At 33.5% G+C, this 13711-nt stretch overlaps 2 protein-coding genes across 2 annotated transcripts in view; both read left to right on the forward strand.

The window, feature by feature from the left end:
• LOC308641843 (olfactory receptor 5W2-like) overlaps positions 1–13711 on the forward strand; it is a gene marked incomplete at both ends in the record, with an annotated part of 231545 nt that overhangs the window by 201441 nt on the left and 16393 nt on the right. The gene's annotated exons all lie outside the window — the stretch shown is intronic.
• On the forward strand, positions 6966–7898 carry LOC308639023 (olfactory receptor 5W2-like; the record flags this gene model as incomplete). Its single annotated transcript, XM_081276974.1, has 1 exon — positions 6966–7898. One exon carries the CDS (start codon positions 6966–6968, stop codon positions 7896–7898), a length of 933 nt encoding a protein of 310 aa, XP_081133100.1.

The raw sequence follows: 13711 nt of genomic DNA on the forward strand, positions 1-13711 counted from the left end.
ATATGACATAAGGACACTCTTAGTTATTACTAGTATCAAACTTAGTTACCGGGTATCTTCTCATTTAACTACAACTGCAATCCAAATGACTCTCTTCTTCAATAAATGTGACCTATATCAAATCTCTTTTTCTTTTGAAAAAACAAGGGTCTTGAACCTTCTTCCATCCAATTGTACAATGATTTGAAAGAGGCCCTGAGAAAACTTGAAGAGGGGTTTTATTAATTAATTATGTGCATAGAATTTTCTCCCACTCTTACACTACACTACATGAAAATAAAAATATTTTCACTAATGTGGTATAATTTGGTAATTATTTATACCATGTTAAAGAGACATCAACATTTATAATTCCTCAAATAGGTCTTGGTTCATTTTATGTATACAGTATTCACTATGTGGGCAAATTCAGGATTGCTAATATGTTCAATCTCTTGTTTTCAAATTTACACTTATAAATTTTATTGTTTTAAGAATTTATAGATTCCTGAATTCCAGTTGCACTCCCAAGTACTTTGTAATTTACTGGTGAATCCTGAAGTGCTTTTTCTAACTCATCTTTTAATCTAATGAAAATAATGAATGTGAACCAAATGCTTATTCAAATTGTTCATAATACCTGCAATTATGTCTAATATAAATTAACTGAACCTTATAAGTCCAAAGCACACTGGACATATATAGTAACCAGAATTTAAAACATGTGTCCTGGAAATGGCAACATTTAATCTTTAAATAAGGGATAAGTATATTTAAGTGGGAGATTCTATTGGGAAAAAAAAAAACACTCATTCTAGAGAGATGGTCAGCAGTGTGAGAGGCCATGAGGCAGTCAGGCCCATGTCATAGAGATGTGAAGAAGGCCAGTGCAGCTAAGTTATGGCAAACAAAGAGAACAGACTTGACTAGGCAAATCCTTGCTACAATTCTCCACTCAGGTCACTTCCTTCTGGGTGCTTTTCTGACCTCCAGCATCTCCTGTCCTTGTTCTCACATCCCCATGGGCCTCAGATCATGCTGAATCTGTGACTCTGTTTCCCAAGTCATTGCCTCCAATGTGGAGGAGCACTGAGCACTTTGAGAATAAGGACTGTGCTTTTATCTCTTCACCCCACCCCAGCCTACCATTTGAGCAAAGGAAGGAAGGAAGGAAAGAAGGAAAAGGAAAGGAGCAAGAGAAAAAGGAGGGTAGGAGAGACACAAGGAGTTTGGGAGAGAAAAATATCTGTTATGTTTGTTGGGAGTTTATTACTTATGAGGTTACAAAAAAGTGACCAAATGTCTAATATTGTGTTGGATATATTTTGTGTGTGTTATAAGTAATGTGAAGCGGTTGTGCTAAAATATTGTGTTGAATATATTTTGTGTGTGTTATAAGTAATGTGAAGTGGTTGTGCTAAAATTAATGGAACAGTAAATAAAGTCAAATAAATAATTTTGAAAATAAAAAAGAGACTTATCTGAGTGTTTCTAAGACATTGAGGAACTTTCAATTGCTGTGCTGTAGTTTTTTAATGAGCAAAGCACTGGAAGTGACTTCTTCATATGAACACATATTTGAACGTCATAAAGAATCACGAACACTTAAAAATTCAGCTACAACTATACCAGCTAAAAGTTCTTAAACACTTAAAGTTATGCAGCTGCCATTGTATTATTCCTTTGAGCAAAATATTTTGGACTTCTTATTAAACCCATGTAGGACAGTTAAATTCCTGTGCTTTCTAGGATGTCATTTTTCAGTGATCCAAAGACATTGTATGTGGAAGTATAGAGGCATAAAAAAAGTAATGAGAAATGATTATTTTAGTCATAATCACTTCTCAGCCTGTTTTATAAAAATTTTATCTACAAAGTCCTATATCTGAAATAGCCTCAGAGCAGAGGTATGTTTGATCCATGACAAGTTGGGTGTCAATCACAGATATATGAACATGCAATGTAGCTAGCATATTACTATTCATATGACTATTGCAAATAGTTTAAATTTTTAAAAAAATCACTTTTCCTTTTGGGCCTCAGTAACCATCTGGTCAAACAGAGTCTTAAACTGGATGACCTTTATTATACTCTTATTCCTACTGCCATACTGTCTGTCTAAATCAGTGTGACTTTGTTAATACCTATATTTGTTTCTATACTGGGGAAGAAAAAAGGGGGGCATGTGGGAGCATATTCATGCAAAATGGTGTCTTTGCATTTATCAGCCAATTTGACCTGAAGGTGCAGTGACAGTTATGCTAGCTAGACAGCAGGAGTTTCTGGAACCCAATACCATTCATCTGGACGCATTAACTGACCGTCCTTCTACTCTGTCTTTGGACTGTAAGAGATGCTTCATAAAAGTAGATATCCAGCTTTACTAGTTATCAGGGCAAAATTCATACCCTACTTGATGGTTAAAATTAAAATCTCAAACCACTCTAAGTTACTGGTGAAGAAGAGAAACAATCAAAGGACTCAGTTCCTGAAAGAGTTTAGTGGACATATGCATGGGCACACCCCTTTGGGAAGCTGTATGACAGTGATAACTAAGTATTTACACACACACACAAATATCCACGCACATTTTTGTCTTAAAAATGTACATAAAAATCATTTTTTAAGAAGACTGTGTACAGTTTTTATATTTTTTTCTGCAGTGTAATTTTCCTTTTTCTTATAAAAATGGCTCTCTTCTAAATAAAACAAATATATCTTATTCTAAACCTGAGTCTTTTCACTATTGTTTCCCACAAAAAGAAATGAACAAACCTGATTCTCTTGGGAATGGTACCATTCACTAACCTTATTGTTACTGTCCATAACTTAAGACCAGAAAATTAGTTTTTGAAGGAAGGAGTTTACAAGCAGGCATTTGCCTGGATAGTATTATTACATTTAAGGGCACTAATGACATAAAAGAGGTCCTTTAGCTAATCGCTGTTTTCTTACATGATTACTTGTGATTTTTTAAGTTCCAAATAAATTATTTCCTTCCATGATGAAAGATTCACTAGACAAAATAAAATCCAAGTTTTTTTTTTTTTTTAGGAAATTAATTATCCAACCAGAATAATAAAATTCAGGCTCTCATCTCAGATTGTCATGGAAAAGGGTGGAGAGAACTTAGACCTAATGGTCTGCAGGGACAGTTGTGTTTAGGGAACAAAAATTAAGTCCCGCCTAAACAGAAAATAACCAAAAGAGATTTGTCATCTTGGAGACAGGGAGTCCTCTGATGGGAAAAGTACTTTGGAACAAGGGTAATTTCCATCCTTTAAATACATAAAAGAGAAGTAGATAATGGTAGTGAATGAAGCTCTTGAGTAATTCAGATGTATCAGTGTTCTCAGTTTAATGGGTGGCAAATTATTACAATTACTTAATTTCAGCTTGACTTAGGCAACATTTCTCCTAGAGTAAATTTAGTACATTTGTATTGGTGTCATTACTCAATAAATAATAGTGAGACATGAAAAGTCACTTAAGTGTTTCACTAAGGAAACTTTTGCCCCTAAACAAGAAGATTTTAATGATTTTAGACCAAGATATTTTCTAGCTTTAAAAGAATTTTGAAAAAAGACTATGTCCCAATCTGCGTATTCTCAGGTAAGGATTGAGAAGACACTGGAATCACCAAGTTTTTTTGAGTATATCAATGGCTTATGCCTATCATTTTTCACAGAAGTTTTGAATATTCAATGTTTTTATTTACTGATTTAGTAGACACAATTAATTGCATAAGAATGTAAGGGTATTTTATTTGATGTTACATTAAAAGATAGGGTTTAATGAACACATATAAAACTTTGCATTCTGAAATGTTTCGCATGTTGCAAAATATCCCTCAAGAAGTCGCTAATACAGAGCATTTATTCCAAGACCGCCTAGGTGCACAGCCTGAGGAGTGCTATTTTATTTATTTTCTAAGTGATTCTGGGGGTTGTGTGTTATGGCAGACATTTGCAAACCAATGTACAAAGTTGAAATGTCCAGATAAAAACAAATGAACAAGCTATGTTTCAATCTGGCAACCTACCTTATTGCTTCCCTCTACATTCCATCTCTGGTGAAATCTTGCTTTGGTATAGAGTTGGAACTTGAAGGACCTGTTCATTGTCTTAGAATCTAAGACTGTATATTCCTATTTTTATGAATGTAATAAAACACACTAAATATTTCCTGATAGAAGCCAAGACAATTTTTTTTCCAAAGATGGAAATATTTTCTCCTATTAAACTATAGTTATAAATCTATCGAGAGCACAAGTTTTATACTCAAACATGATGCTGATGGATTCCAGAAGTTTCCTGATTACTTCTGAACCTCATAATTTCTTTCTGTATAATGTAGTTGTTAGGGAAATACACAGTAATGTTTCATATACATGATGTATAAAGAGATAAATTACATAATATGTAAGAGCACATAGCTTTTCATAAAATATTCACAATAATCTATATTTAAATTCACAAGTTTTGCCTTCAAAAGTCCATTGCTGAGTGCATAGATGCTTAAAAAACCCATTCACAGAATGGTGAGCAGAGAAATTATTATGGTCAGAAAAATCTGAATGCAGAATTTACCTCTTTGTCCCAGCAAGAGTCCAATGAAGTCAAAGTCAGAGACCAAGATGGTAAACTAAATTTGAGAGAAAATATAACATTATATTGGTAGACGTAGGGAAGATTTTGAAGGACAGACAAAATTTACACTCCAGGATCTCCCAATTAGTTAAGAACTTCAATGCATAATATTACACACATATTATTTTGGAAAAGAATAGAAGTTGGCTTCTTTCTTGAAAGTATCATCAAACTTGTTTTTTTTTAAAAAAATTACACTATGTATTATCTAAATTAGTAGAAACAGACCTCAGAGGTTGACTATTTCTACTCTTTGTTGAATATCCACCATAATAGTCTGAACATATTTGACAACACATCTTTACAAGTCTATTTTTACTTAAATCTCTACTAGGGATTATGAGAATGTAGTGACCTCATGTATGATTATATAAATACAAGAGAGCATTCTAGGTACAGTCAAGTTTGTGCATTCATAAAACAATAGACTTGAGTGTGGTTGGTATGAATTTTGGGAGAGGCATCAGACACTGATTAATGGAAAACAGCATGTGAGAGGAGCACATTTTTAAACCTGGTATAAGGAGACTATTTAAAAAAATGGAAGGAGGAGGATGACCAATGAAAGGGACATGAACATCATTAGGTAAAGAATAAGAGAGGAGATGTGGGGATAGGAAATATAGTACAATGAAGAGAGCATTATTTCTGTATGTATACATGTGACTACATGACCAATATGATTCTGCAACATGTACACTCAGAAAAATGAGGAATTATATCTCATCCATATATGATATATCAAAGTGTATGCATTCTACTGTCAGGTATAACTAATTAAAACAAATTAAAAAATTTAAAAAACTGTCTGTCTTCACTAGAAATGCATGTGATCCTGATTGTCATGGAGTATGTTGCTAAATAAATTCTGACATAGATCATTTTGTGAGAAGGGTAAAGAATTACATTAAAATTTCAGCCTGTGCTGAATAAATCCCAGGGGAAAATACTGAGCCAGGGATCTAATTAATCATGCTTGAATAATACAAAGGAGTGAGGACAGATGCTTAAGAGATGTAAGTCCCAACAGTCACTAGTTTAAAATACAATGTGATCTACTGAGCATTCACGTACCAGAGATAAGGACAGAAAGACTTTCTTATTCAGGTAAGTTTCTGAATGTCTAATTGAAAAAGAAAGGAAACAGAAATCCCTGCCTTGTTTGGAAAAATCAGAAATCAAGTATTGAGGAATGTTTCAATGAAAGATTTTATTCCTTATTACTCAGTTAAATATGGTCAATGATATTTTCATGTTAGAGCTCTGTAAACGCCACTGCATTCATTTGTCATTTGTGTAAGGATAGTTACTTGTTTATTTGTTTTCATCAAAATTCATTAGTAACCCATTCCTGTTAAAATCACTCTTCAAGCTATATGGTGCAGGTAAATTTAAAGTCTGAACTAGCTTAACCAAATAATAATAGAGGTAGCACATTATAAATACCAATATATGTAAATTGAAGCCCAACTGGATCACATGCCATGCTATTGATGTCTAGAAGAGCTAATATATGAGTGCCCAGTTTTCACATATGAGCAGATAGAGACACCCCACCATGTGCACATATAAGCACATAGTAAAAACAAGAAACAGAAGCCTGACTCTAAAATATTTACTGTTTTTCTATTTTCACTTTAAAGAAAAACTCAATTAACAGCCAAATTTAAGACAAAACATTTGTTGTGTTGCTCCTACTTCTTTTATCACTACTTTTTGGCTTTCCAAGGGTCTTTTCCTTTGGAACTAGGTCAGTTATCCAAAGTATTTATATGATATTGGTAAATCAGTGATGATGTGTGATAGACTAGTTCCATAAAATGTGTTTTATTTTACAAAAAACCCTAAAACCACCAAAAAAGTCATCATAATTATTTTATTAACTTTATGGTATATCATTATTAGTAATAAAATCAATTCTGATTCTTGAACAATATAATAAATGTCATACCTTTGTCGAAGTTATTGGATATTCATTCTTTTATGGTTTCTATCTCTAAATTTGGTATTTCCTTTACATCATTTTATAACTAAAACCATGTTAGTTTATTACCATCCACTGAATGAATGATAGACGCTCAGAGAGGAACAAATCTCAGGACTTATATAAATATTAACAACAAAAGCTTATCAACTTCCAATTCTAAAAAAAATAATTTGCTTTCATATGATAATAACTTTAAATGTCTGGGACATTTTCTGAGTGTACAGAAAATAAATAACTTACAGAAAGAAATTACATTTTGTCTTATAGATGTTATTTTTTTTGGCTATTCAAAAAACATTGGATCTTAACCTGATGAATTTTCTAATAGTGTAGGAGAAGAATGAAGAAGAATGGATCCTGGAAACTGCTCCTCGTTAACTGAATTTTTTCTCTTGGGAATCACTGATAACCCCGAAATGAAAGTTGTTCTGTTCACTGCATTTCTAGTTGTTTACCTCATTAGCCTCCTCACAAATCTTGGAATGATCATTTTAATCAGAACAGACTCCCAGCTTCACACTCCAATGTACTTCTTCCTGAGCCACCTCTCGTTCTCTGACCTCTGCTATTCTACAGCAGTTGGACCCAAGATGCTGGTCGACATATTTGCCAAGAACAAATCATTTCCCTTCCTTGGTTGTGCTCTGCAACTCCTCGTTGTCTGTATCTTCATAGATACTGAGTGCATGCTGCTGGCAGTGATGGCCTTTGATAGGTACAAGGCCATCAGCGACCCCTTGCACTATGTAGTGGACATGTCCAGCAGGGTGTGCTCCCAACTGTTGGTTGGGGTTTACCTGGTGGGGCTGACAGATGCTTTGATACATACGTCTTTGACATTCCACTTGTGTTTCTGTGGGTCTAATGAGATTAATCATTTCTTCTGTGATATTCCTCCTGTCCTATCCATCTCGTGCTCAGACACACAGGTCAATGTGTTAGTGATATTCACCATTTTTGGATTCATTGAACTGAGTACCATTTGTGGAGTCCTGGTCTCTTATGGCTACATCATCTCATCAGTCTTAAAGATCCGCTCTGCTAAGGGGAGGCTCAAAGCTTTCTCCACATGTGCCTCCCATCTAACTGCTGTTTCGATTTTCCAAGGCACCATGCTTTTCATGTATTTCCGGCCAAGTTCTTCCTACTCTCTAGATCAAGACAAAATCACTTCACTGTTTTATACCCTATTTATTCCTATGTTGAACCCTCTGATTTATAGCCTACGTAACAAGGATGTGAAAGAGGCCCTACAAAAACTGAAAAATAAAATTTTGTTTTAGTATATGTTATTGATATACATTGACACACAAATGTATATATTCATGAAATGTTCTGTACTTCATTGTGGGATGCCAAAATATGGTACTCTTTGTTTCTTAAAAAAAAAAAAAAAAAAAAAAAAACCTTTCTGGTCTCTTTGTTAGTGTGCCAGAGGTGATTTTTTTTTTGGGGGGGGGGGGGGTGGGAAGGGGCTTTTTTGGTGTATATTTTATGCACAGATTTTATTTTTCTACTAGTTATTGTGCCTTTAGTAAGTATAACTAATTATTTATGTTAATAAATCTTATAATGTATTGGAAATTCACAATATTGATTGATTAGGCATGTATAATTTACAAGAAACTTTGTAACACCATAATGCCAAAAAGTAAAGGATCCTAAGAAGAAGCAAAATGTCAAAAATCTATACTGAAAAGAAGAAAATACTCTTGGAAATGAGGACTTTTAGTTTTAGAAAAGAACAATCAATACACATACACTAGTGGGGTGATGGGGAGAAGAAATGATTCTAGATGGAGATGAGAATTAGAGATCCTAGGCAGGTAGGAGCACTGGCTTTTACAGATAAGGAAGTCCACAAGTGAGGAATAAAAAGAAACATGTTTTCATTTGTATTCCCCTAATGATGTGTGGTGCTGAACATGTTGTCATTACTTATTGGCAAGTTTTATGTCTTTTTTTATTTTTATTTTTTGAGCAGTATCTATTTGGATCATTTGTATATTTTTACACTATCTTTGTTTTGCTTTTCTTTCTCCTTATACTAATTTCTTGGATTCCCATTGTAACCATGAGTTCTTATGTTATACTAAGGTTAATATAGTCAAGTAAACGTACTGTATGCTTAAAAATAAGTAGAAAAAGTGAGTTTTAGTGCTAAGCCACAAAGAAAATATATGTCAAATATAGTCATGGCTCTGATTTTGTCATTACATTGTAAGCATATGACTCAACCTCACATCATACCTGTATATTTGTAAAATTCCATGTCAATTATATGTAAATAAAATTAAGGAAAACAAACTTGCAAAGATAAGGGTTTTGTGCTAAAATACTCCACTCAGTCACTTACACTGAGGTTCTCTTCTTCCCTTTCTCAGCCCTAAGTACATCTTGTAATTCATAAATTATCTCTCCTACAGGCATTGATCCATTCATCAGTCTGTTCATTAAACTATCACCTTCCTTAGGAGACAGTGAAGATTCTCTGCTTAAGGACAGCATGATTTGTTCCTGTCACTCTAGCACTACTCCATGACTAAGACTCAAAATGGGAAAAACAAACAAATAACAACAACAACAACAAAATCAACCTAAGGGAATCCCAGTGACTGGGAAGGCTGAGGCAGATTAGCTGCAGGAAATTTGTGAACCCTAAGCAATTTAGTGCAACCCAGTCTCAAAGTAAAAAACAATAAAGAGATGTGGCTCAGTGGTTAATCAGTGGTTAAGTGTCCCTAGGTTTAATTCCAGGTGCCCCCCTCCCACACCAAAAAAATCAACCTATGTGATAGACTTTTGAGAGCTTTATTAGATATTGAATTAAAATTAACTGACATTGTGGTATGTGCCTTAATTACCTATTTTATAGTTTGGAAGAAAGTAAATAAAACTGTGGATTCTAGGATAAGGAATTAAAAAAAAAAGGCATGAAAATTAATTAAACAGGAAGTAAAAATATTGTTTCTGTACTTCACTGATGTTTAGTTACTCCATTGGACTCTGCTGAAGTTTATCATGCCACAAAACCGGAAGAAGCTAGGTGAGGTAATGGGTATACAGTCACATGTTAGAAGAAATACACAAAACTATATGATATTGTTAGTTATCTGATAAAAGTATACAAGCTAAGATACATGAATGTTGTTATGGTTTGAATCAAAAAACATCATCCTAAAAAACTGATGTCTTGAAAACATGATACCAAAGCAGAAAGGTTCAGAAGTGTGGCTTTTTAGACAGTGATTAGGGCTGCAATATTATCAGTGGATTAATCCATTTGATAGATGAATAATTTTAGCTGACTCATCGGTAGTAACTCTTGGCAGGAGGACATAATAGGAGGAAGGATGCAACTGGGGACATGCTCTTATACTACATTTTGCCCAGGGCTCCTTTCTTTCCCTGCCTCCTATTTCATTCTTTCCCTCAACATTTTATGAGGTAGACATCCTAGGTAACTCACAGTGACTATGGAATTTATCAAGTTACTCTTCCTCAAGAGACATCAGTCACCTCTTTATTTTAAAAAAGGGGGCGGGATTTATGGCAGATCATCTATGAGGTAGTTTACAGTGGACTCCAGTTTTCCTCAATATATCTGTGGTGTTGCTGCCATCTAAACCTATCGTGACTATTAGAGATATTTTAAATATCAAAATAATAATAATAAAAATGATGAGGTACTTCAACTTTGCACGATAGAACTATATGGTATCTCCTGGTAATATGGCCTAAATGGACAATGACCACTGGTATCAGCTAAAAATGTGAGTTGTGAAAATTCAGATGCATTTTTAACCAAAGTCTCTTTAACTGATTTTCATTTCTACATTTAGACTTACAGTCACATCACTCAAGTGGTTTTAAGACTACTAGACCTCAGATGAATAAAAATTAAAACTACATAACTCTAACTTATCCAATGAAATAATCAAATGAAAATGATTCATGATGTCAATTTCAGAAATTTGTGAAGATATATAACAACTACAGCTTTTAGTGACAGTAGGAGTCATAATAGTTTCAACTGGAAAATTATTTGGCAGTGTCTTTTATAACTGAACATACACATACCTTATTACCCCAAAATGCTCTTCCTTATTTTACACCCAATAGATTAAATGCATGATGCACAATCACACTTGTGCAAAAATGATCACAGTAGAAGTGTTTGCAATTTGATTAATAATGGATGGTGTGTTTATTTGTTAAGATGCTGCTGCACATTGAAAACAAATAAACTATCACCACATACAAAAGAATAGAGCAATTTAACATAAAAAGATTTAAAGTGTCCTGCCATTTAGGAGTACAAATGGAATTATTTCACTTTTATAGGGCTTTTAAAACATCCAAAATGAAGCTAGTATTTTGAATAGCAATTTATGGATAGGACCTAGAGATACTGTCTTAAACGCTGATTCTGCTCTGTTTTGTCGTCTAGGTCTTGGTACATGACCATTTCCATTTCCATTTCTGAAGTTACTCTTGATGCTGTTTACTTTTGAGCCACTATCTATTAATACAGAAATTCTTTGTGACATAATTTGGATTAACTGTTTTTCAGCAACATATTAGTATATTACTGTTTCTCCTGTATTGATGGGAAGTAGAAGTTGGACCACTGAGCCTGGATGGGCTGCCATGTTCATGAAGCTAAAGGTTGCATTCTTCCCAGACTCTACACTGAGGAAAGTGAGCCATCACTGCAGATAGGGAAGAAGTAGGAATAAAAAAAAAAGAATTTGAAAAGAAATCAGAAAAACAAATACCCTTGAATGTTTCCTCCAAATGTGCACCAGAAAATTAATAAAGCTCTTGAGTACACAAAATATGACATTCTTGAGCTAACCTGGTGGAAAATTATTGGCAATTATTTAGATTTGCTTTTTGTCTCAATAGTATCTCTCAGAGGAATACATTTGTTATTTTACTGTTGAAATCATCCTTCAAAAAATGAAATATCAAGAGACCTTAAAAATTATCACTAAGAATCACTTTTCCAAAGACTAAAATACTCAGATGTGACAGAACTTCACCTGATGAGTATTCTAGCTTTCTAGAAAGCAAAAGAAATGCTCCATATCAACAAACCAGACAAACAAAAATGACCACCACAAAACCTACAACCATTACTTCAAGTTGGGCTGTAGAGGGAACGTGAAACTACTTGAAACATTAGTATGCATAACCTGTTGCACTTCTTGTACCCCTTACTGTTTGGCAATTTTTCACATTCATCATACATAGGAATTTTGGCAATTGAATGAACTACATTAAGATTTACATTATATAGTTAATATACATGGTCACTGCACACTTTCTTAAAATTGTCAACCAAAGACATTTGAATATCACATAGTAAATCATGCTTGTGCTTCTTTCAGTAATCTAACATGAGAAATTTCTATGAATTCAGTGAAATAATCCCTACAATACTCTATAAGTTGACTTATCACTTATGGGTTTTAGACAACTTAGTGCCTAATATATATGACAATCTGTGGTGATAATTAAATAATGTAAAGTGCCTGACTAGGGTGAGAAGTCTAAATTTTCTTTTGAAGGTGAAATCTACTTGTTGTTATAGGGTATTTCTTAGAATATGTGTTTAAAAATAACCCTTGCACATGATAAATTATGTATGCATAATTTTACTTATAAGTAGATGTTTTATGATATGAAAATTAGATATAAGAAAAAATGGTCATTAGTAGAAGAGATTAAATAAATTAATGTGTGGAAATAGAAAGGAAAGCATCACATCACAATATTTATTTGTATGCAAAATATATTTATTCTGACATTATTTTTGTTGAAGATGAGAATCTCTGAGTATAGAAAACAAAACCTAATTATCACAAGACAGTGTGAAAACTATTCATTTTTGGTCCCTTTGTAAAATTATTTCTTTTTTTAATTTTTTTTTTAGGTACAAGGGACTAAACTCAGGGGCACTCGACCACTGAGATGCATACCCAATTCTATTTTGTATTTTTTTTAGAGACAGGGTCTCACTGAGCTGCTTAGTGCCTTGCTTTTTTTGAGGCTGGCTTTGAACTCCTGATCCTCTTGTCTCAGCCTTCCAAGCCACTGGGATTACAAGAGTGCACCAGCACCCAGCATAAAACTATCTTTTAAATGTGTTTGATGAAGAGTATTTGTTCATGTGTGTCCATAAAAGTGTTTGAGATTCATTTGTTTTACATTTATGTCATTAAAACAAAAGGAACTGGCACACTGAGGTATGGAATGCTGGTTGACTGCAGTCATTTTAGTATTTCAAGACATAATATTAGGCATTAAGCTGGTTAAAAATGTAAGATTTTAAAAAAAATTTAAATACTTTCTTAAAATTAACCAAATTTCCCAATTACCTAACTTCTTTAAAATATCAGATGCTAACCTTATTCCCAAGGGATCAAGTGCTCAGCACCCAGGGGTCAAACACAGAGATGTTTAAAATCCAGGGCAATCTGAAGACAATGACTATTCTTGGGAAGGTATAGGTGCATCCAGTTACCAGGTCAATAGCTCTGAATCAGGTACTGAATTTTTTATTTTTTATTTTACTTTTGTTCTGACTTGTATATTGCTTTAGTTGTTTGAAATACTTTTGAAATAAAATTTTTATATGACAAAAGAAGACTATAAAACTCGATGCAAACATTTACTTTAATTACTTTACTTATTTAGCATTTTAAATAATACAAAGATAGTAGAGAATACACTGAATGCTATCATGCTAGAGAGGTATTGATATCATTTGCCATTTAACCTCTTACCTACACTTTATGTATTTTAAAACCTTTTAATATTACAAAGAAAATCACTGCTTTTAGAGATCTTTAAATACTGGTAAATATTTAAATGAGCTTATGCTGAGATATGGAAACCTGCACATTGACCATTGTACACTTGGTAAGGTTTCAACTATTTCTTTTTTCTTCATTTACCTTCAACTCCACTTTTCTTATATCTTCACTGGTCAAAGGTCACAGGAATGTTATTGTAAGATGTACAATTAGTTTTGACAAAATATGACAGTGGGACCTAGAATTCCATTGGCCTTTTAAATAAAAATTAGCAG

Source organism: Spermophilus citellus (assembly GCF_964194105.1).
Source record: "Spermophilus citellus genome assembly, chromosome: 2".
Lineage (NCBI taxonomy): Eukaryota > Metazoa > Chordata > Mammalia > Rodentia > Sciuridae > Spermophilus > Spermophilus citellus.